At 44.6% G+C, this 23,177-nt stretch overlaps 1 protein-coding gene and 1 long non-coding RNA gene across 5 annotated transcripts in view; one reads left to right on the top strand and one right to left on the bottom strand.

Annotated features, from left to right (window-relative positions):
- The window catches only part of AGXT2 (alanine--glyoxylate aminotransferase 2), a 157,901-nt gene extending 144,763 nt beyond the window's left edge, over window positions 1-13,138 (bottom strand). For 2 of the 3 annotated variants that reach the window (XM_073621031.1, XM_073621010.1), the window contains exon 1: window positions 2,464-2,630. Coding sequence is in view for 1 of the 3 variants with exons in the window: in XM_073621010.1 (XP_073477111.1) it covers window positions 2,464-2,539 (76 nt within the window). In the remaining 2 variants the exon portion in view is untranslated. Of the gene's footprint in view, window positions 1-2,463; window positions 2,631-13,117 lie in introns of those variants that run through there. The other variant, XM_073621037.1, reaches the window with a different exon arrangement.
- The window catches only part of LOC141132511 (uncharacterized), a 109,317-nt gene that overhangs the window by 77,476 nt on the left and 8,664 nt on the right, over window positions 1-23,177 (top strand). The window contains exon 1 of one of the 2 annotated variants that reach the window (XR_012242920.1): window positions 13,197-13,385. The exons of the other annotated variant lie outside the window; for it this stretch is intronic. This is a non-coding gene — a long non-coding RNA (uncharacterized lncRNA). Of the gene's footprint in view, window positions 1-13,196; window positions 13,386-23,177 lie in introns of those variants that run through there. 2 annotated transcript variants of the gene reach the window in all.

The raw sequence follows: 23,177 nt of genomic DNA on the forward strand, positions 1-23,177 counted from the left end.
TCCCTGCCGAGTTCCATTCGTCATGGGGAAGCTAGGCGACAGGAAAGAGGACATCTGTACCTGGGCAGCAACCCCAGAGTACAGAGCTTCTAATGCTTTTAGAAAAGGTCCCTCAAAACCATACGCACATAGGTTAGAGAACATATAAGGCCAACTCAGTTTGTCAAATGCTTTTTGTGCGTCCAAACTCAGGACAAGAGCCTGGCATGAGGATCTATCAAGTAGGTCAATCAAATCTATGGTTCTACGGGTATTATCCCCAGCATGCCTGCCAGGGACAAAGCCCACCTGGTCTCTATTGATCAACTTAGGGATAAGTCTAGACAATCTGGAAGCAAGAATTATCGTGAAAATCTGAATTTAAAAGGGCTATGGGCCTGTAATTATCTGGAAGAGTGGGGTCCTTCCCAGGTTTTGGGATAACAGAAATATAAGAATGTGAGAACTGGGAATGCGGGGAATGTCCTATTGAGTATCGATTCATAGAGAGTCAACATGTGGGGAGACAGTATGTCAAAGAAGATTTTTTATAGAAATAGGGCAAACCATCTGGGATAGGGGATTTGTGTAGGGGAAGGTCTTTAATGATAGAAAGAAGTTCCTCTGTAGTTATATCTGAATTCAAGCTAGCTAGATGAGAGGAGGACAATAGTGGGAGCTTTATGTTAGAGAAAAATTCCCCAAATTTGCTCTGAGTAAAAATGAAATTATTGTCCGGGGTCAGACAATTATACAATTTGTGATAGAAGGTACCAAAAGTTTTGGACATCTCTTGGGGGCAATAAGTTTTGGTACCGTCAGCTTGAGAAAGGAAGTCTCCTTACCCTTTTTTTAAAGTGCAATAAAGTATGTGCGTCGGGGTGTGTTGCTATGTGGCATGCGTTGCACTTTACTGTAGAGTGTATTAGGGTGGGATTCACAATGAATGAAGCCCTGGAACGTTCCATGCATAGAGCAGATGCGTTAGCATACATTGTAGCCATGTGTACTAACACATGCATTTTAGTGTGAGTAGCTGCAACGCACAAGTGTGAATGGATCAGTTCAACTGTCTATTTTTACCCCCCCTCAGCCATACGTGCGAGTGAGCCTTGCTGTCCCGGGAGAACAATTTCACAAGATAGAAGAAATCTGCAACAGCAAAATAAACAGAGATAAGCATCTGACAGGCACACCTCCCAACTTTTTGAGATGGGAATGAGGGACACCTATCAGCAAAAGTATGCAGGCATAGGAAACACCCCTTGCCACACCCCCTTAAAGGAGACTTGTACAAAAAAACAAGATTGGTTAAACCCACAAGTGCTTTTTTTACCACTACTACTCCTTTATATTGGCTTTTGGAATTTACAAATGCAGCAATTTAGAAATCAGATGAAAGGTTTAGTACTGGAAAACACTTTTTGATAGATAAAAAGTGCATTTTATATACAACTATATAGATCAGATCAAAATGAGGGACAAATGAGGAGGAATGAGGGACAGAGGGACATTGCTCCAAATCAGGGACAGTCCCTCGAAATCAGGGACAGTTGGGAGCTATGTGACTGGGCTTCTAGTTTTCCTTTATTTACCAGATAACTACTTTTTATTTCTGTTGAAGGGCCGATTCACACCAGGAATGTGCTTGCATTCATGTGCGATATGAATTCAGTGCATTTTCAGGCCATTCATTTCAATGCGCTGCACTGTACTTAGTCCTGGTTCACACTGATGAGATTACAGATGCATTCCAGAATGCATGAAATTGTATGACAAGTGAAATAATATGAATTTCTATGGAGCCTGTTCACATTCTGTATATGTGATGCGTTTTTAAAAGGGTCCTGTGCGTGTTTAGAGTGGTGCGATGCGATTTTCTTCTCCATAGACTTGAATGGACAGAGAGATTTAAATAGAGAGACAGAGTAAATAAAGTATTGGAATTGCATTTGAACCACATCAACTCGCACTGGACACGCTCCTTGAAATCGCACTAGAAAGCTGATTCAAAGTGCACCGCATCAGCATGAAACAAGAATAAAAGTAGAGCATGCACGACTTTTGGAAACGCACTGCAACCAGATTGTATGGCACTTCTGTACCATGCAATCCAATGCAGGCAAAAGCACTGTGTTTGCGACCTGCGTCGTTAGCATTGCATTGCCACCCGCTGCAGATTGCAAGGGCAGTGCGTTTTGAAAGTGGTACGGGAAACCCATGTTCTGTGTTCTGGTGTGAACGGGTCCGGAGAGTTCTCCTCATTTCCTGTCCACACATTCAGTAAGTGAGAGGAAATCTCTCTAATGAGCCTCTCATATCAATAAAACCCCCCAGGGGTTCTAATCCTTCCTCACTCTACCCAAAATTATAAAAAAAAGTTCAGGCTGGACATACACTTTAACCTATGAGTGTTCCATCGGTCAGCTTGTCTATATTCTGTTTCAGTAATCAGCAGATTTGTTTGCATTGAGAGTGACTTACCTGTGAAGTGGCGGAGTTTGAACAGTTTATGGTTCCCCTTCATTATTGTAGCTGCCATGGTTCCAGGGAGCCTCATGTCAGCAAGCAGACAGTAATGTGCTGGGGACTGCGATCAGCTCTGCTTGTGTAGAGTTACACACACAGCTGAGATTGGGAGAGAGGAGGAGGAGGAGGAGGAGGAGGAGAGGGAGGCTGTCAACCCTTCACCCTATGCTATACATTATTTCTAAGAACTGATCCTCTGCCAAACACTATGCAATGCTGGCAGCACCAACACTATAACGCCCACACATGACTCGATACGATCATTCGATCGATCATTCGATGCAACTAAAATGAATTGAATATGTAAATTATAGACTCTACATTTGCTTTAGTTAGTTTTCAATTGATTTAGATGCTTGCAAGCCAATGTGGAAATGTATCATTTGTTTCTGATGGATCAAACAAATATCTAAGTACATCCGATGACGTAATACTGATCAATTAAACAATCGTTTGCAATTTATTGTTTCTGATAGCTCATGTTTTCCATCAATACATCGGGGTTGATTTACTAAAGGCAAATAGACAGTGCACTCTGCAAGTGCAGTTGCTCCAGAGCTTAGTAAAAGAGGTAAAACTTCACTTTGCAAAGAATATCTAATAACGTGCAAGGAAAATAAAAAAGACTGAATTTTTGCTTGCACATGATTGGATGATGGAAGTCAGCAGAGCTTTCCCTCATTTACTAAGCTCTGGAGCAACTGTTCTTGCAGAGTACAACTGCACTTGTAAAGTGCACAGTCTATTCTCCTTTAGTAAATCAACCCCTTTACAGTGCCTTGCACAAGTATTCACCCCCCCCTTGGCATTTTTCGTGTTTTGTTGCCTCGCAGCCTGGAATTAACATGGATTGTTTGAGGATTTGCATCATTTAATTTACAGAACATGCCCACAACTTTGAAGATTTTTTTTTTTTTAATTGTGAAGCAAACAACAAATAGGACAAAATAACAGAAAAAGTGCATAACTATTCACCCCCCTAAAGTCAATACTTTGTAGAGACACCTTTTGTGGCTATCACAGCTCCACGTCACTTTGGGTAAGTCTCTATGAGCTGACCACATCTTACCACTGGGATTTTTGCCCATTCCTCCTTGCAAAACTGCTCCAGCTCCTTCAAGTTGGATGGTTTGCGCTTGTGAACAACAATCTTTAAGTCTGACCACAGATTTTCTATTGGATTGAGGTCTGGGCTTCGACTAGGCCATTCCAACACATTTACCTGTTTCCCCTTAAACCACTCAAGTGTTGCTTTAGCAGTGTGTTTGGGGTCATTGTCCTGTTGGAAGGTGAACCTCCATCCTAGCCTCAAATCACACACAGAGTGGTACAGGTTTTTTTCAAGAATATCCCTGTATTTAGCACCATCCATCTTTACCTCAACTCTGACCAGTTTCCCAGTCCTGACTGCTGAAAAACATCCCCACGGCATGATGCTGCCACCACCATGTTTCACTGTGGGGATGGTGTTCTTTGGGTGATGTGATGTGTTGGGTTTGCGCCAGATATAGCGTTTTCTTTGATGGCCAAAAAGTTCAATTTTAGTCTCATCAGACCAGAGCACCCTCCTCTATACATTTTGGGAGTCTCCCACATGCCTTTTCGCAAACTCAAAACGTGCCATTTTGTTTTTTGCTGAAAGTAATAACTTTCTTCTGTGAACTCTGCCATAAAGCCCAACTCTATGGAGTGTACGACTTATTGTCGTCCTATGTACAGATACTCCAGTCTCTGCTGTGGAACTCTGCAGCTCCTCCAGGGTTACCTTAGGTCTCTGTGCTGCCTCTCTAATTAATGCCCTCCTTGCCTGGTCCATGAGTTTTGGTGTGCGGCCATCTCTTGGCAGGTTTGCTGCTGTGCCATGTTGTTTCCATTTGGTTATGATAGATTTGATGGTGCTCCTAGGGATCATCAAAGATTTGGATATTTTTTTATAACCTAACCCTGACTTGTACTTCTCAACAACATTGTCCCTTAATTGTTTGGAGAGTTCCTTGGTCTTCATGGCAGTGTTTGGTTAGTGGTGCCTAACCAAAAGAAAGAAGAGAAAAGGAAAGAAGGCAAAGGGAAGGCAAAAAGGTAGTAGTGGGAGAGAGGAAGGAAGCAAAGAAGGAAGGAAAGAAAGAAAATGAATGGGAAAGAAGAAAAATAAAAGAAATGAGAGAAAAGAAGACAGGCAAAGGAGAGGCAGAAAAGAAGTAGTGGGAAGTAGTAGGGGGAAGAAGAATGGAAGGAAGAAAGGAGGAAAAAGAAAAGAGGAATATGAAAAGAGGGAAAGGAAGGCAAAAGAGAAGCAGAAAGGTAGTAGAGGGAAGAAGAAGGGAGGGAAGATAGGAAAGAAGGAAGAGGAGAAAGAAAGTAGGAAAAAGAAAAGAAGAAAAAGAGAAGAAATTAGAAAAAAGGAAGTAAAATAATAGTAGATAGGTAATATAGGAAGGAAGGTAGAAAACAGAAAGGGAAAGAAGAAACATAAATGAAGAAATTAAAGTAAAGAAGGAAAGCAAAGAAGATGCAGATAGGAAGTAGGGGGGAGGAAATAAATAAAATACATTGGAGGAAATAAGGAAGGCAAAAGAAAAGCAGAAAGCAAATTAGGGGGAGGAAGGAGAGAAGGAAAAGAAGAAAAAAGAAAGTGGAAGGAAGGAAGGAAAGGAAAGGAAAGGAAAGGAAAGGAAAGGAAAGGAAAGGAAAGGAAAGGAAAGGAATAGAGGAAAGAAGAAAGTTTTGCTACCAAAACCCATTTCTGGGAGGGTTGTAAAACATGGGTTATACTTTATAAAAAGAAATGAGAAAAAATGAGTTCACTTTGGATGCAGTAATAGTGTCAACTCAGTCAACATTCCCCGAGAGGAGTATGGCTCTTTGTTTCCCCTACTGCACTATATGACTGGTGAGCCAAGTTCTTGGTCCACTGCCTGGCAGTACGTTGCTATGGAGAGAGAAGATTACCCAAGGACCAGAGTCAAGTATGAGAGCAATGAAAAGAAATTCTAATCAGAAATCACAAATGCAGAGTGCTGTAAACTGCTGTGATACTGGAACATAAATTGAGATTATACTCCATATACAGGTATCTCCATGATGACAGTAATAAGAATACCTCCAGATCTCTCAGAGTTTGACAGTAAAGATTGTGTATGTTTTAATGTGTAGCTAAGCCCCTCCATCCTCCAAATTTTTTTAAATTCATCTTTATCTGTATCTTTTTCTATAATTTTATTTTATTTCATGCATATACAGTATTTTCAAGGGGATTTAAATAGTTTTTTTCAAGACGTACACTTTCTAATTCATTTCAACATTTGCACATTTCAACATTTGCATGAAAACCAGTTTTGCCTGAATCTTCACATGCTTGCTCTACCGTAATGTGATTACTCTATTTCCCTAGGATTATGCTTATATGAGAGAATGTGATTTGTAGCCACGCATAAGTCTGATAAGATCAGTTAAAATGTATGACAAGGCAAATGTAAAAAGAAAAAACACATATTGTACGTCATACATTTCCACACTAGGAGCACATTTCCCCATGGTTATTTATCCATATTGCCCAGGTGTCCCTTTAATAGGCTCTTTATGCTTGGGGGCAGGGGCAGAAAGGACTGCCCGATCAGGAGCTGGTCCCACTGGATCCTGATCATTACTAGAGCCTGGGAGCTGTTTATGACACGCTTAGCACAGAAACCTCAGCCGTCCATGAATGTATATGTGCAAAGTGTAGGCGCTGAATACCATCCTCTTATGTAGGGGTCCTCAAACTTTTTAAACAGGGGGCCAGTTCACTGTCCCTCAGACTGTTGGGGGTCTGGATTAATGCAGCCTCACCAGTGCCCATAAGCGCAGCCTGACCAGTGCCCAGCAATGCAGCCTGACCAGTGCCCAGCAGCACAGCCAGCCTCTCCAGTGCCCAGCATTTCAGCCTCACCAGTGCCCAGCAATGCAGCCTCTCCAGTGCCCAGCTATGCAGCCTGACCAGTGCCCAGCTATGCAGCCTGACCAGTGCCCAGCAATGCAGCCTTACCAGTGCCCAGCAATGCAGCCTTATCAGTGCCCATCTATGCAGCCTGATCAATGCCCATCTATGCAGCCTCACCAGTACCCAGCAATGCAGCCTTACCAGTGCCCATCTATGCAGCCTGACCTGTGCCCAGTAATGCAGCCTAACCTGTGCCCACCCAGCCTCACCAGTGCCCAGCAACACAGCCTGACCAGTGCCCAGCATTTCAGCCTCACCAGTGCCCAGCAATGCAGCCTCTCCAGTGCCCAGAATTTCAGCCTGACCAGTGCCCAGCAATGCAGCCTGACCAGTGCCCAGCAATGCAGCCTGACAGGGGGCCAGTTCACTGTCCCTCAGACTGCTGGGGGGCTGGATTAATGCAGCCTCACCAGTGCCCATCAGCGCAGCCTCACCAGTGCCCAGCAATGCAGCCTGACCAGTGCCCACCCAGCCTCACCAGTGCCCAGCAACACAGCCTGACCAGTGCCCAGCAGCACAGCCAGCCTCTCCAGTGCCCAGCATTTCAGCCTCACCAGTGCCCAGCAATGCAGCCTCTCCAGTGCCCAGCATTTCAGCCTGACCAGTGCCCAGCAATGCAGCCTGACCAGTGCCCAGCAATGCAGCCTGACCAGTGCCCAGCAATGCAGCCTGACCAGTGCCCAGCAATGCGGCCTTACCAGTGCCAATCTATGCAGCCTGATCAATGCCCAGCAATGCAGCCTCACCAGTGCCCAGCAATGCAGCCTTACCAGTGCCCATCTATGCAGCCTGACCTGTGCCCAGTAATGCAGCCTGACCAGTGCCCAGTAATGCAGCCTGACCAGTGCCCAGTAATGCAGCCTGACCAATGCCCAGTAATGCAGCCTGACCTGTGCCCAGTAATGCAGCCTGACCTGTGCCCAGTAATGCAGCCTGACCTGTGCCCAGTAATGCAGCTTGACCAATGCCCAGTAATGCAGCCTGACCAATGCCCAGTAATGCAGCCTGACCTGTGCCCAGCAATGCAGCCTGACCAGTGCCCACCCAGCCTCACCAGTGCCCAGCAACACAGCCTGACCAGTGCCCAGCAGCACAGCCAGCCTCTCCAGTGCCCAGCATTTCAGCCTCACCAGTGCCCAGCAATGCAGCCTCTCCAGTGCCCAGCATTTCAGCCTGACCAGTGCCCAGCAATGCAGCCTGACCAGTGCCCAGCAATGCAGCCTGACCAGTGCCCAGCAATGCAGCCTGACCAGTGCCCAGCAATGCGGCCTTACCAGTGCCAATCTATGCAGCCTGATCAATGCCCAGCAATGCAGCCTCACCAGTGCCCAGCAATGCAGCCTTACCAGTGCCCATCTATGCAGCCTGACCTGTGCCCAGTAATGCAGCCTGACCAGTGCCCAGTAATGCAGCCTGACCAGTGCCCAGTAATGCAGCCTGACCAATGCCCAGTAATGCAGCCTGACCTGTGCCCAGTAATGCAGCCTGACCTGTGCCCAGTAATGCAGCCTGACCTGTGCCCAGTAATGCAGCTTGACCAATGCCCAGTAATGCAGCCTGACCAATGCCCAGTAATGCAGCCTGACCTGTGCCCAATAATGCAGCCTGACCTGTGCCCAGTAATGCAGCTTGATCTGTGTCTAGTAATGCAGCTTGACCTGTGCCCAGTAATGCAGCCTGATCTGTGCCCAGTAATGCAACCTGGCCTGTGCCCAGTAATGCTGCTCCATTGGTACAGTGGCACAGCATCACCTACAAGGGTGGAGGGCAAACTGCGCCTGCCTACAGACTTAAAGGGTTAGGCACCAGTAAGTTAGAACAGTCGATGCAGGATAGTGGTTAGCCATGGGTGTGCCATTGGCTGGCTGCATTCATGACGATCCAGCCATGATGAGGCAGCAGGAGTAGAATAAAAAAAAATGAGGCTACTTCCTTGAGTTTAGAAGTGTATAGCATGAAATAATGATTATGAAAATATCTGTCTGCTTTTTTAACAAACAGGAACTCGGCTCTCTGTTTTTTTACTTTCAAGATAAAATCAGGAAATACTGAGACTTTTGTGTTGATATTGAAGTCAGAAAAATCTCCAGTTAATCTCAAAATGTCATCTTTGTCACCATAGTTTAGTAGTTTCATTGAGATGGGCCTGGGGGGGTATTTGCTGGTGATCAGCCTGGTCTCTCTGGGTTCTCTCTACAGCAAACTGTGCTGAGAGATGTTCACTACCAAGTGTGTTGGGTAACGAATACTTTCATTAAGGTGTGTTCTTTCCGCACTCTCCGAAATACAAAACAATCTGATATTCCAAATCTCTCACTTTATGAGTATCTTCTCCTCCACCCATCCATCTCAGCGCTGTAACCTAGGGTCATTGGGCACATTAAAGTGGTAGTAAACCCAAAAGCAAACATTTATTATAGTGCAGCTTACCAATTATTAGAAGAGGTAGCCGCATTAGGTTTTATTTTAAGTTTTCTTTCTTTTATTTTCACCTGATAATCTTTCCGGTAAGTCTGCGATGTAGCAGTTAGAGGGTTAAGACAAATCATTTAACACGGACGGGGTGCTTACAATGTTCAGCTTTCATTTATTTATATAAGGGTGGGTTCACACATGTCTGGTGCGAATTGTATGTCTGTTTTCACTGCAAATAAACAAGCATTTGTTCAGCGGTTCACGTATGTTTTTGATGTGGCTCTGATGCGAATTTGCTAAGCTCAGGACCAGATTTTTGTCACAGCTGCGATTTCAGTGCTGGCAAATATATATTGTAGTAGATAAAGGGTGTCAACTCCTGTAGTATAGGGGTCTTCAAAATATGGCCCTCCAGTTGTTCAGGAACTACAATTCCCATCATGTCTAGTCATGTCTGAGAATGCCTCATGGGATGTGTAGTTCCGCAACAGCTTGAGGGCTGTAGTTTGAGGATCCCTGCTGTAGTAGGAGAGCACTCTGTACTGAAATCCTGAACTGAGTCCTGAACTGAACCCTGAACACAACTGAACACATGCGATTCAGTACCATTCCCATAGAACTCAATGAGTCTGGAATTCGCACCTGTACCACACCGCAGTGCTCAGAAAACACACAGGACTCTTTATAAATTAGCACCTCATATATGTGAACAGCTTCAATGGAAATCAATGTTATTTCACATGTCATGCGAATCGGATACTGTTCAAAACCCTCATCCAATTTGCATATACTGTATGTGAACTGAGCCTAATCCTTTATCCCAAAAAGAAACAAAACTGTTGCTGTGACTGCTTAAAAAGTGTTAGTCAGAGTTTCCCTTCTTTTTGTTAGTTTATCTAAATCTGCTAGTACATTTAAAGCCTCGTACACATGATCGGATTTTCCGATGGGAAATGTTAGATGTCAGGCTGTTGGCAGAAAATCCGACCGTTTGTACGCTCCATTGGACAATTGTTGTCGGATTTTCCGCGGACAAATGTTGGCTAGCAGGTTTTAAAATTTTCTACGGACAAATGTCTGTTGTCGGATTTTCCGATCGTGTGTACACAAGTCCGTCAGACAAAAGTCCAAAGTAAAAACACGCATGCTCGGAAGCAAGGACGAGTCAGAAGCGGTCGGTCTTGTAAACCAGCGTTCGTAATGGAGAATTAACATTCGTGACGCGCCAAATTATGAAATCTCCAAATGCAGCGCACAATTCTCTTCTTCTTTAATGGGATAATAATGAAGCTGCTTTGCTGGTGATACTGATGGAGTTATTGCAAATTAATTTTCAAAGGCTTTTTTTTTCTAGTGATATCAAGAATGATAATATTATGCTTGTTTTTTTTTTTTTATTTATTTGGGCAAGTTACCACAACACCATTATCCCATAGTTTTTAACCACTAAGCTACCGCCCACCGTCATATGACGGCGGGACGAGGCAGCTCTTGTTCTGGGCGGATGTCATATGACGTGATCGCCCTCCCGAGCCACTAGGGGGCGCGCGCGCGCCGCTGGGGGGCGTGTGCGCGTGCCCGCTGCGTTGCTTGGGACCCGATGCACATGCCCGGCGGCCGCAATGTCCGCCGGGCACCCGCGATTGCCGGGTAACAGAGCAGGACCGTGGATCTGTGTGTGTAAACACACAGATCCACGTCCTGTCAGAGGAGAGGAGACCGATGGTGTGTCCCTTGTACATAGGGACACCGATTGGTCACCTCCCCCAGTCAGTCCCCTCCCCCCACAGTTAGAATCACCTCCCTAGGACACACACTAACCCCTCGATTGCCCCCTAGTGTTAACCCCTTCCCTGCCAGTCACATTTACACAGTAATCAATGCATTTTTATAGCATGGATCGCTGTATGAATGTGAATGGTCCCAAAAATGTGTCAAAAGTGTCCGATATGTCCGCTGCAATATCGCAGTCACAATAAAAATCGCAGATCACCGCCATTACTAGTAAAAAATAAATAAATAAATAAAAATGCTATAAATCTATCCCCTATTTTGTAGACGCTATAACTTTTGCGCAAACCAATCAATATACGCTTATTGCGATTTTTTTTACCATAAATATGTAGAAGAATATATATTTGCCGGAACTGAGGAAAAAAATTGTTTAAAAAAAAAAAATTGGATATTTACTATAGCAAAAAGTAAAAAATATTGTGTTTTTTGTCCCTGTTCTTTTGTTTATAGCGCAATAAATAAAAACCACAGAGGTGATCAAATACCACCAAAAGAAAGCTCTATTTATGGGGAAAAAAATGATAAAAAATTTCATTAGAGTACAGTGTAACATGACCGCGCAATTGTCATTCAAAATGCGACAGCGCTGAAAACTGAAAAATGGCTTGGGCAGGAAGGGGGTGAAAGCGCACTGTATTGAGGTGGTTAAGATCAAAGATACAACTATGTTGGTGTCCCTTGTCAATTTTACATTGTATTATTTTAAATGTAACTGCCTACTCCCAAACTGTCATTTGAAGTAAAACACATAACCAAGTATTATTCTACACAATTTTTTTTATTGTGCATTAAAAAAAGAAAACAAATACAATTAGACATGCTATCTTCTAATAGAACTTAACCAAAAAGTGCATTCTATGCATCCAAAAATATAGAAAATATACCAAATCAAATCATTATTATTCAACCCAAAAAATAATGTCAAAGCAATAACTCCAAGGCAAATAATAAATAACACGTTATCGCCTCCGATTCCGCAACATGTCTGGTTGACGAACGGCAGTTCAGAAACTAACTGAAAAGCGAGAAATGAAAAGTGTGAAACGAAAAGTGTGAAATGAAAAGCGCAAATTAAAACTCACCAAACTTCTACTAACAAGTAATTAGCAGAAGGAGCCCAAAGGGTGGTGCTAAAGAGCTTAAAAACAACGTAGTAGGTTACTACGTTCGTAATTGTTGGCCAACAATTGTGTGGCCATGTGTATGCAAGACAAGTTTGGGCCAACGCCCTTTGGACAAAAGTCCACGGTTTTGTTGGCCAACAATCCGATCGTGTGTACGAGGCTTTACACTCCCCTTCCCCCAGACTGACAATGCTTCTGTCCAAAGGTATTTCTCGTGCTCCTACATCCAGAGTCCCTAATCCCTAATACAGCAGGTGTGTTACTGGCCAGATCACCAGGTAAACAAAGGGGGAAAAAGCCTAAAAAAATTAAACGAATGCAGCTGCCACATCTAATGATTGATAAGCTGCAATATATGATATTTTTTCGGTTTTGGGTTTAATAGTACTTAAGCATGAATCAATAGTTAATTTAATCCTAAATGTCGGTTAAAAAACCAAAAATGGTGAACCGACACATAGGGTAAATTAGAAGGCGCTCAAAAACAGTCCAGGTATACCTTGCAGTATAAATATTGGTGACAATCTCTATTGGTCAATAGGTTCCCTGGGTATAAACAATAAAGGTGTATCTACAGTGCACAATGGTGGCGATACCCTCTATTAGTGAATCAATCACCTAAGTGCAACACGCCTCTATTATTCAACAGGTTAACTGGGTGTAAACAATAAGGGTATACCTTGCAGTATACAATAGTGGTGACACCCTTTATTAGTGAATCAATCACCTAAGTGTAGCACACTGGATTAACAGTGGACCACAAAAGTATATAAACCTGTAAACATAAAATAAAATAAAACTTTCAAAATGTATAATGTGACCATATGAATAATTACACACATATAAAAGTGACAGCAATTGGAAAATAAACTCATGCAAGTATTTCAATTCATGCTGCAAAAGTTAAAAACTCCATATACAGTCCATGTATGAAACCAGCCTCCAAACAGGCTGCAGGTAATAAAAAAAATGTGGCGATGAAATATAAATCAAATGTCCCACACAGATGATTCCTCAGTGATACATGTCAAATGATGAGTAACTTGGTGCTTCTTCCACCTCACCACCGTGCCAGTGAATCACACTCTCCAGACATACACTCACCGAAATATAATGCCAGCATTCTCATGCAAGGCAAAACAAGCTCTCTTTACCACACTCCAGGGTAAATAGTGCATACGAAGTTCACAGCGATGGTGTTCAATGGATCCACATAAAAGAAAATAAATGCTCCAATAGTGTAATTCAGCAACAACAATTTATTAAAATCACTGCAATCCTCACACATAGCACTCACATTGTGTAAACGTAAAAAAGCACAGAACGTGTAATCAACGGCAAGCCTCAACTTTGTGGATTAAACAATAACCAATGGTCACGGCGGACCCGAGGTGTACAACTGCTGGGTATGCTCTCACCCCTCCCTCGGGATACCTCCGTCCCTCCGTGCGCTCGTAATCCTATCCTCCTGTGTGGCCGACAGCATGTACGTCACAACTCACAGCCACGACCCCGACATGTTTCGTCATGAATAGACTTAAGCATGATGCCTCTTTTTTTAGCAGGTATGTAATTATGTCAAGGTGAATTCTATATGCTGATTGGCACCAGCTACTTTGTCAGTGTTTTGCATTGCAGCTTGCTCTGTATATACATAAAGGGGTGCAAAATGAAAACGAAATGTACACTATACCCGGACTACTATCTAATATTACATTTATCACAACAGTGGTCCTTTGAGTGAATCCAAATTCCAGTGTATACTAGAGGTGAGGAAACATTTGGCATACCTGTAGCAACATGCGATCTGCGCTCCTCTTTGGCATTTGCCCACCAGAGCCCTCAGGCTGCCAAATCTACTAAGGGTTCCAAAGTACTGACAACATGCAAATAGTGTCAGGGCACATTTTAATCTTTATGTGTCGTCAATAATTGTTAACCTTTCCTAGACTTCAACTCAAGGTCCACCGCAGAGCGTGTTTTACCTGACCAGTTTAATGTTTGAAAGATACTGGAATGTGGTTCTCCTAACAGGAGATGGTGTCCGGGCAATTCGATAACGTGAGGTATTTCTCCCTTTCAGGTCAAAGTATATGTATGTAAAGCCAAAACTTTACTCGTTTAGTTCTGGATAGAGTAGGGAGGATTTTCATTGCTGTCTGCAATCCCCCCCCCGCGGAGATTCACACTCTATAGTTATCCTGGTGCCTAGGGTTGCCACCTGTCCGGGATTTACCTGAACTGTCGAGGTTTTGAATCATGTGTCCGAGTTTCAGTCCACCTGAAACCTGGACACATTATTCAGACTGGACTGTGTCTCCCCATGCTCCCTCTCACACCTAGACAGGAGGGCCGGCAGGCATTTACTAAGAGCTGATCAGTTCTAGTAAACGCCACCAAAGCCCCCCCCAACATGGCTCCTAAAAAAAAAATAAAAAAGAGAAAAAGATATCTTTGTAAAAAATTAAACTATAATATAATAATAATATTGTAAAAATAATGCTCTACTGACACCAAAAACTGTTCTACTAACACCGTCCACTGCTCTACTTACACCATCCACTGCTCTACTGACACCAACCACTGCTCTACTGACACCATCCACTGCTCTGCTGACACCAACCACTGCTCTACTGACACCATCCACTGTTCTACTGACACCAAAAACTGCTCTACTGACACCGTCCACTGCTCTACTTACACCAACCACTGCTCTACTGACACCAACCACTGCTCTACTGACACCATCCACTGCTCTACTGACACCAAAAACTGCTCTACTGACACCATCCACTGCTCTGCTGACACCAACCACTGCTCTGCTGACACCATCCACTGTTCTACTGACACCAAAAACTTCTCTACTGACACCGTCCACTGCTCTACTGACACCAACCACTGCTCTACTGACACCAACCACTGCTCTCCTGATACCATCCACTGCTCTGCTGACACCAACCACTGCTCTACTGACACCATCCACTGTTCTACTGACACCAAAAACTGCTCTACTGACACCGTCCACTGCTCTACTTACACCAACCACTGCTCTACTGACACCAACCACTGCTCTACTGACACCATCCACTGTTCTACTGACACTGTCCATTGCTCTACTGACACCATCCACTGCCCTACTGACACCGTCCACTGCTCTACTGACACCGTCCACTGCCCTACTGACACCATCCACTGTTCTACTGACACTGTCCATTGCTCTACTGACACCATCCACTGCTCTACTGACACCGTCCACTGCTCTACTGACACCGTCCACTGCCCTACTGACACCATCCACTGTTCTACTGACACTGTCCATTGCTCTACTGACACCGTCCACTGCTCTGCTGACACCGTCCACTGCTCTACTGACACCGTCCACTGTCCTACTGACACCATCCACTGCTCTACTGACACCGTCCACTGCTCTACTGACACCATCCACTGCTCTACTGACACAATCCAGCCCCAGTCTTTATGCTCACCCTCCACCCCCACTAACAAATATCAATTCTCCCCCTCCCAGAACAACCCCTCCCCCCAATAAAAAATCTTCTTCCCCCTTACACGGCACAAGCACCCCTCCACCATCCCCAAAATCCCCAGGCCTAGCACAATCAATCCCCTCTTCTTCCTCATCCCAGCAATTATCCCCACCCCTCCTATTATAGCGGGAGAGAGCGTTGTGTCAACATTGGAAGAAGAGAAGAGGGAAGAAGACGACGGAGAAGACTGGGCCACCGCTAGCAAAAGAGCGGGCAAAAGAGCAGAAGATAGCGGAGGAGCCCGGCAGAAGACACCGGAGAGCGGGAGAAGAACCGGAAGAGCATGGAGAAGAGGCCAGAGAGCGCGGAGAAGAAGGAAGAGACCTCCAAAGTCAGAAGAAGACCCCCGGAGCTGCCTAATAAATTACTTTACAAACCTGTCTAGTGTGCTTTTTTATTGACACTTTTTTCCCTAGGTGAATGGGTAGGGGTACGATGTACCCCATACTCATTCACATAGGGTGGGGGGCCTGGATCTGGGGGCCCCCTTATTAAAGGGGGCTCCCGGATTCCGATAAGCCCCCCGCCCACAGACCCCGACAACCAACGACCAGGGTTGTCGGGAAGAGGTCCTTGTCCTCATCAACATGGGGACAAGGTGCTTTGGGGTGGGGGGGCCGCAGGGCGCCCCCTGCCCCAAAGCACCCACCCCCCATGTTGAGGGCATGTGGCCTGGTACATTTCAGGAAGGGGGGGGCGCTCGCTCGTCCCCACCCCTTTTCCTGACCGGCCGGGCTGCATGCTCAGATAAGGGTCTGGTGTGGATTTTGGGGGGACCCCCACACCGTTTTTTTGGCGTAGGGGGTGCCCCTTAAAATCCATACCAGACACCAGACCGAAGGGCCTGGCGTGGAGTTCCCCCTCAAGATTCATACCAAACACAGTGCCTGGAATTGGCGGGGATCCAAGTCGGATCCCCGTTCATTGAAAGTCGGATGTATGTTGGCTTCAAGTCACAGGGCAAAGTCAGATCCAAAGTAGGACGGCTGTCGTGTCGCACCAGTGTGAACCCGGCCTAAGGCACACCTGTGTAATAATCATGCTGTCTAATCAGCATCTGGACATGCCACACCTGTGAGGTGGATGGATTATCTCGGCAAAGAAGTGCTCACTAACACAGATTTAGTCAGATTTGTGAACAAAATAGAAAAATAGGAAAAAAAAATAACAGGCCTTTTGTGTACATAGAAAAAGTCGTAGATCATTAAGTTCAGCTCATGATAAATGGGGGCAAACACAAAAGTGTTGCGTTTATAATTTTGCTCAGTGTATATACAAGAATGGCAACCTGCCTTGTTTACAGTTCTTTCACCTTGGCTGCTGATCGGTGGGTGCTGGCGGACATCGAATCCGCTGACCAGCTCCCTACCTGGAACTGTAGTATATATATATATATATATATATATATATATATATACATGATCCTGCGCACAGTGGACGCCCTGTAGCACTAAAACTGCTATAGGGTGGTTGGCAGGTGGTAAATAAAAAAATTCTTGATTAAGAAAAAAAAATGAGTAGAAAAGTGGCCAACTTTTAGAACTGTATGAACGTGTCAAAAGAAGAGCATAGAAGGAAAAAGCGCCGAAGCTTCAGAACTATCAGGAGGCATCAAAATGTTGCCTATCAAAACAGACAGATGCAGGCATGAGGGTGGGATGGCTGCTGCAGGTATGTGTACCCTGAGGAGCTGCACTTTATACCAGCAGCAGTTTTGCTCTCTTTCCTCCCATGACAACAACCACCCAACCAGTGGCAACTATAATGTCATTTTTGCTGCACTGTAAAATAGGAAAAATGAACTAATATACTAAATTAACGACATACAGTTACAATATTCACATGCGTTGCATTAATGAAGCCTATACACTTTGAATAGGCTTTCAATGTTCTTAAAACATACCTGCACCATTTGTTCTAAGGCTGGATTCACACCTAGGCATTTTTAGTGCTTTTTGCATTTTGCAGATTTGCACTACAGTCCATTTACCATGGTTTCCTATGGAACACGTTCTGTAGTGCAAATCTGCAAAAATGCATAGGTGTGAATCCAGCCTAACACAATACTTTTTCTACCTTTCTCAAGTAAAATAAAAGTGAAATCTGATTGGATGATGGTGACAACACCCCCTGATATACATTGAACCTTACTACAGCGTGTGGACTTTAGGTTTAACCTGTAAAGTATGTGTAGGGTTAAACGTTACTCTGAGTTGGGCAATTCGGGAGCCCTGAAATGCTGCGACAGGTGTTTGCTTCTGGGCAATGACACACCTGTCTGTGTCCCCAGAACAGAAAGATTTGTATAGCTGACAATTTAAATGCACTCGGATCGGATGACTGGCTGCATGTAATAAGGTAAAACCAATCCACAGATACAGTAGGACTGTGCAGAGAAGAAAGCATATGAATTCTATGTATTATTCTCACTAGTGTATCCTAAATTTTTGCTAAGATTTATTTAAAATGACGTGACCTGCTCAGACCATAAGTCACCTTTTATCATGGAAATATCACCTGCAAAGTGAAAGTTACAATTACAGCACCTGTTCGGTATTCTGATCTCCTCTAGTAACTTTGGTACTTTGGTACACAAAAATCACAAGAAAAAATGCACAGCCGATTAAAAAAAATGAAATATTAAAACCGGTGACATACTGGCAGTACTAGTTTTCAGCCCCTAGATGTCCTTGGTATAATGGCCAGCATCATTCAACTCTCTTTCCCCAAGCCCTGGTCATCCTGGACAATGAAAGAAGAAGCAGCATACCGATGAGCCTACCTGTCACCCTTCTCTCTTCTCCTATCAGCATGCTTCTTGTTAGCATATGAACTGATTGGACCATTGTACTGTTTCTTTCTCTTACTCTCCAGCCCTGCTATACAGGGGCAGCAATAGACTGGTGCCAGGTCAAATTCAAGTACTTACACTGCTTGTACAAACAAATAGCCACTGCCCCCACCTATTACTGGCCATAGGACTGCAGATAAAACTGGGGTGCTTTGTCGTGCCCTTTGCAGCTTACGCATGTATTTGCAAATGTTTGCAAACTAAACCCCCGTTTTTAATGCAGACTGGTAGACAGGTTCATCTGGTTGGTTGCAGGCTGGCTGGCAAGTTGAGCTGGGAATTTTCTTTGGTTTTGTTTTACTTACACTGCTTGCATTTAAAAAAATAATGACATTACAGATTACACAGCTGCATTATAATTCGATTTCTTTTTTATCTGCCTGGAGTTCAGCTTTAACCACTTCAGCCCCGGAAGGATTTACCCCCTTCCTGACCAGAGCACTTTTTGCAATTCGGCACTGCGTCGCTTTAACTGGCAATTGCGCAGTCATGCGACGTTGTACCAAAACAAAATTGACGTCTTTTTTTTCCCCACAAATAGAGCTTTCTTTTGGTGGTATTTGATCACCTCTGCGATTTTTATTTTTTGCGATATAAACAAAAAAATGCGACAATTTTGAAAAAAAAAAAGCATTATTTTTTGCTATAATAAAGATCCCCTAAAAATATATAAAAAAACGTTTTTTTTCCTCAGTTTAGGCCGATATGTATTCTTCTACATATGTTTGGTAAAGAAAATCACAATAAGCGTATATTGATTGGTTTGCACAAAAGTTATAACGTCTACAAAATAGGGGATAGTTTTATGGCATTTTTATTATTATTATTTTTTTATTAGTAATGATGGCGATCTGCAATTTTTATCAGGACTGCGACATTGTGGCGGACACATCAGACATTTTTTACACTATTTTGGGACCATTGTCATTTATACAGGGATCAGTGCTATAAAAATGCATTGATTACTGTATAAATGACACTGGCAGTGAAGGGGTTAACCACTAGGGGGCGATGAAGGGGTTAAGTGTGTCCTAGGGAGTGATTCTAACTGTGAGGGGAGGGGCTACAACACACATGACAGCGATTACTGCTCCCAATGACAGAGAGCAGTGATCTCTGTCCTGTCACTAGGCAGAACGGGGAAATGCTTTGTTTACAAAAGCATCTCCCCGTTCTACCTCTCCGTGACACGATCGCAGGCACCCGGTGGACATCGAGTCCGTGGGAGCCACGGTCACGGTCATGGAGAACGCAGCAGGCGTACGTGCAGCGCCGCTTCTTAAAGGGGTTGTACCTGTACGGCCTTTTGCCCACCAGTGCCATTCTGCCGACGTATATCGGTGTGCGCTGGTCAGGAAGCGGTTATACTCCATGAGCCTGAAATTGTGGGGCTGGGGCTGATGGTAGCACTTACAGTGAGGGGGAAAAAGTATTTGGTCCCCTGCTGATTTTGTGTGTTTGCCCACTGACAAAGAACTGATCAGTCTATAATTTTAATTAAGTTTAATTAGGTTTTTTTAACATTAAGAGACAGAATAAACACAAAAAAAATCCAATAAAACTCATTTCAAGAAAGTTATAAATCGATTTGCATTTTAATGAGTAAAATAAGAATTTGACCCCTTCGCAAAACGTGACTTAGTACATGGTGGCAAAACCCTTGTTGGCAATCACAGAGGTCAGATGTTTCTTGGAGTTGGCCACCAGGTTTGCACACATCTCAGGAGGGATTTTGTCCCACTCCTCTTTGCAGATCCTCTCCATCTCATTAAGGTTTTGAGGCTGACATTTGGTAACTTAAACCTTCCCCTCCCTTAACATATTTTCTATGGGATTAAGGTCTGGAGACTGGCTAGGCCACTCCAGGCAGGGGCAGATCCAGGGGGGGCAACGGGGCAATTGCCACCCCGAGAAATTTGTTGCGGGCCGGGCGGGCGGGTGAGAGAGCAGGCGGATGAGGGATCGGGCGGCTCCCCAAGCGGATGAGGGAGCGGGAGGCTCCCTGAGCGGATGCGGGAGCGGGCGGCTCCGCGGGAGGACCGGGCGGCTTGGGCGGGTGAGAGCAGGCTAGGTGGTGTGAGTGGGGGCGGCTGGCCAATCAGCGAGCCAGCGTGCAGGGGAGCAGAGAGATGACATCATCTCTCACTGCCCCGCATCCCTGCAGTAACTTCTGCCCTCAATGTACAGGCAGTGTGGGCAGCAGAGAGATTACATTATCTCTCTGCTGCCTGATCTGAAAGGAGGCAAGCAAAACACCACCTTAGCAGCTATGTGACAATCCGCAAGGTGTCAGGTGATGTGGCAAGTGACAATCCTCAATGTGTGGCAAGTGACAATCTGCATCTGGTGGCAGGTGATGTGACAATCTGCAATGTGTGGCAGGTGACGTGGCAAGTGACAATGTGCAAGGTGTGGCAGGTGATGTGGCAAGTGACAATTCACATCTGGTGGCAGGTGACATGGCAAGTGACAATCCGCAACATGTGGCAGGTGACAATCTGCATCTGGTGGCAGGCAAGTGACAATCCGCAATGTGTGGCAGGTGACGTGGCAAGTGACAATCCGCATCTGGTGGCAGGTGACGTGGCAAGTGACAATCCGCAATGTGTGGCCGGTGACGTGGCAAGTGACAATCTGCATCTGGTGGCAGGTGACGTGGCAAGTGACAATCTGCAACGTGTGGCAGGTGACGTGGCAAGTGACAATCCGCAACATGTGGCAGGTGACAATCCGCATCTGGTGGCAGGCAAGTGACAATCTGCAACATGTGGCAGGTGACGTGGCAAGTGATAATCCGCAAAGTGTGCCAGGCGACGGTGGCAAGTGACACGCTCAGGGCTCCCACTGATTCTGCATTATGGTGAGTTGAACCATTAAATTTTATATTACACATACATTACAATATATTAATAGAAATAACAACCATGGTGCTGGGATAATTGAAGCACCAACACCAGCCATTTCCTCGATAAATTGCCCACAAAAAAACATATTTTCTGGCAGTGCCCCTCCCGAGACTAGACTCTGGATCCGCCCCTGACTCCAGGACCTTAAAGTGATTCTTCTTGAGCCACTCCTTTGTTGCCGTGACCGTGTATTTTGGGTCTTTGTCATGCTGGAATACCCATCCACGACCCATTTTCAATGCCATGGCTGAGGGAAGGAGGTCCTCACCCAATATTTGACTGTACATGGCCATTTGATGCAGTTAAGTTGTCCACCTCCATGTTTAACGGTAGGGATGGTGTTCTTGGGGTCATAGACAGCATTCCTCCTCCTCCAAACGTGGCGAGTTGAGTTTATGCCAAAGAGCTCGATTTTGGTCTCATCTGACCACAACACTTTCACCCAGTTCTCCTCTGAATCATTCAAATGTCCATTAGCAAACTTCAGACAGGCCTGTACATGTGCTTTCTTTAGCAGGAGGACCTTACGAGCACTGCAGGATATCAGTCCTTCACAGCGTAATGTGTTACCAATTGTTTTCTTGGTGACTATGGTCCCAACTGTTTTGAGATCATTGTCAAGGTTCTCTTGTGTAGTTCTGGGCTGATTCCTCACCGTTCTCATGACCATTGAAACTCCACGAGGTGAGATCTTGCATGAAGCCCCAGACCGAGGGAGATTGACAGTTATTTTGTGTTTCTTCTGTTGTCACCCTCTTACCAAGCTGCTTGGCGATGGTCTTGTAGCCCAGTCCAGTCTTGTGTAGGTCTACAATTTTGTCCCTGATATCCTTGGACAGCTCTTTGGTCTTGACCATGGTGGAGAGTTTGGAATCTGAATCCCTTTAAGAGAGCGCCCCTAATCTCAGCTCATTACCTGTATAGAAGACACCTGGGAGACAGAAATCTTGTTGATTGATAGGGGATCAAATCCTTGTTTCACTCATTAAAAAGCAAATCAATTCATAACTATTTTGAAATGCGTTTTTCAGGATATTTTTGTTTTTATTCTGTCTCTCACTATTAAAATAAACCTTCCATTAAAATTATAGACTGATCATTTCTTTGTCAGTGGGCAAACATACAAAATCAGCAGGGGATCAAATACTTTTTCCCCTCACTGTATAGTGCACCCCCGCCCAATACAGGGATGAAAGTGCCACACAGCATGCCAGTGGCGTAGCGTGGGTTGTCAGCACCCGGGGCAAGGCAAGTAAGTTGCGCCCCCCCCCAACCTGCAGACTTTTAGCTATCCCTGAGTCCCTTCAAATACAATAGTACTGACCACTACACTGAGAACTACACTGTTCACTACACTACATTGTCCACTACACTGACCACTATACTATACTGACCACTATACTATACTGTCCACTATATTACACTGACCACTACACTGTCCACTATACTGACCACTATACTACACTGTCCACTATACTACATTACACTGTCCACTATACTACACTACACTTGACCACCATACTACACTGACCCCTATACTACACTATACTGACCACCATACTACACTGTCCACTATACTACACTACACTGACCACTATACTACACTGTCCACTATACTACATTATACTGACCACCATACTACACTGACCACTATACTACACTGACCACTATACTACACTGACCACTATACTACATTATACTGACCACCATACTACACTGACCACTATACTACACTGACCACTATACTACACTGTCCACTATACTACACTGTCCACTATACTACACTATACTGACCACCATACTACACTGACCACTATACTACACTGACCACTATACTACACTGTCCACCATACTACACTGTCCACCATACTACACTATACTGACCACCATACTACACTGACCACTATACTACACTGTCCTCCATACTACACTGTCCACCATACTACACTGACCACTACACTACTCTGACCACTACACTACACTACACTGACTACTACACTACACTGACCACTATAGTACACTATACTGACCACCATACTACACTGTCCACTATAC

Source organism: Aquarana catesbeiana, linkage group LG01 (assembly GCF_042186555.1).
Source record: "Aquarana catesbeiana isolate 2022-GZ linkage group LG01, ASM4218655v1, whole genome shotgun sequence".
NCBI lineage: Eukaryota > Metazoa > Chordata > Amphibia > Anura > Ranidae > Aquarana > Aquarana catesbeiana.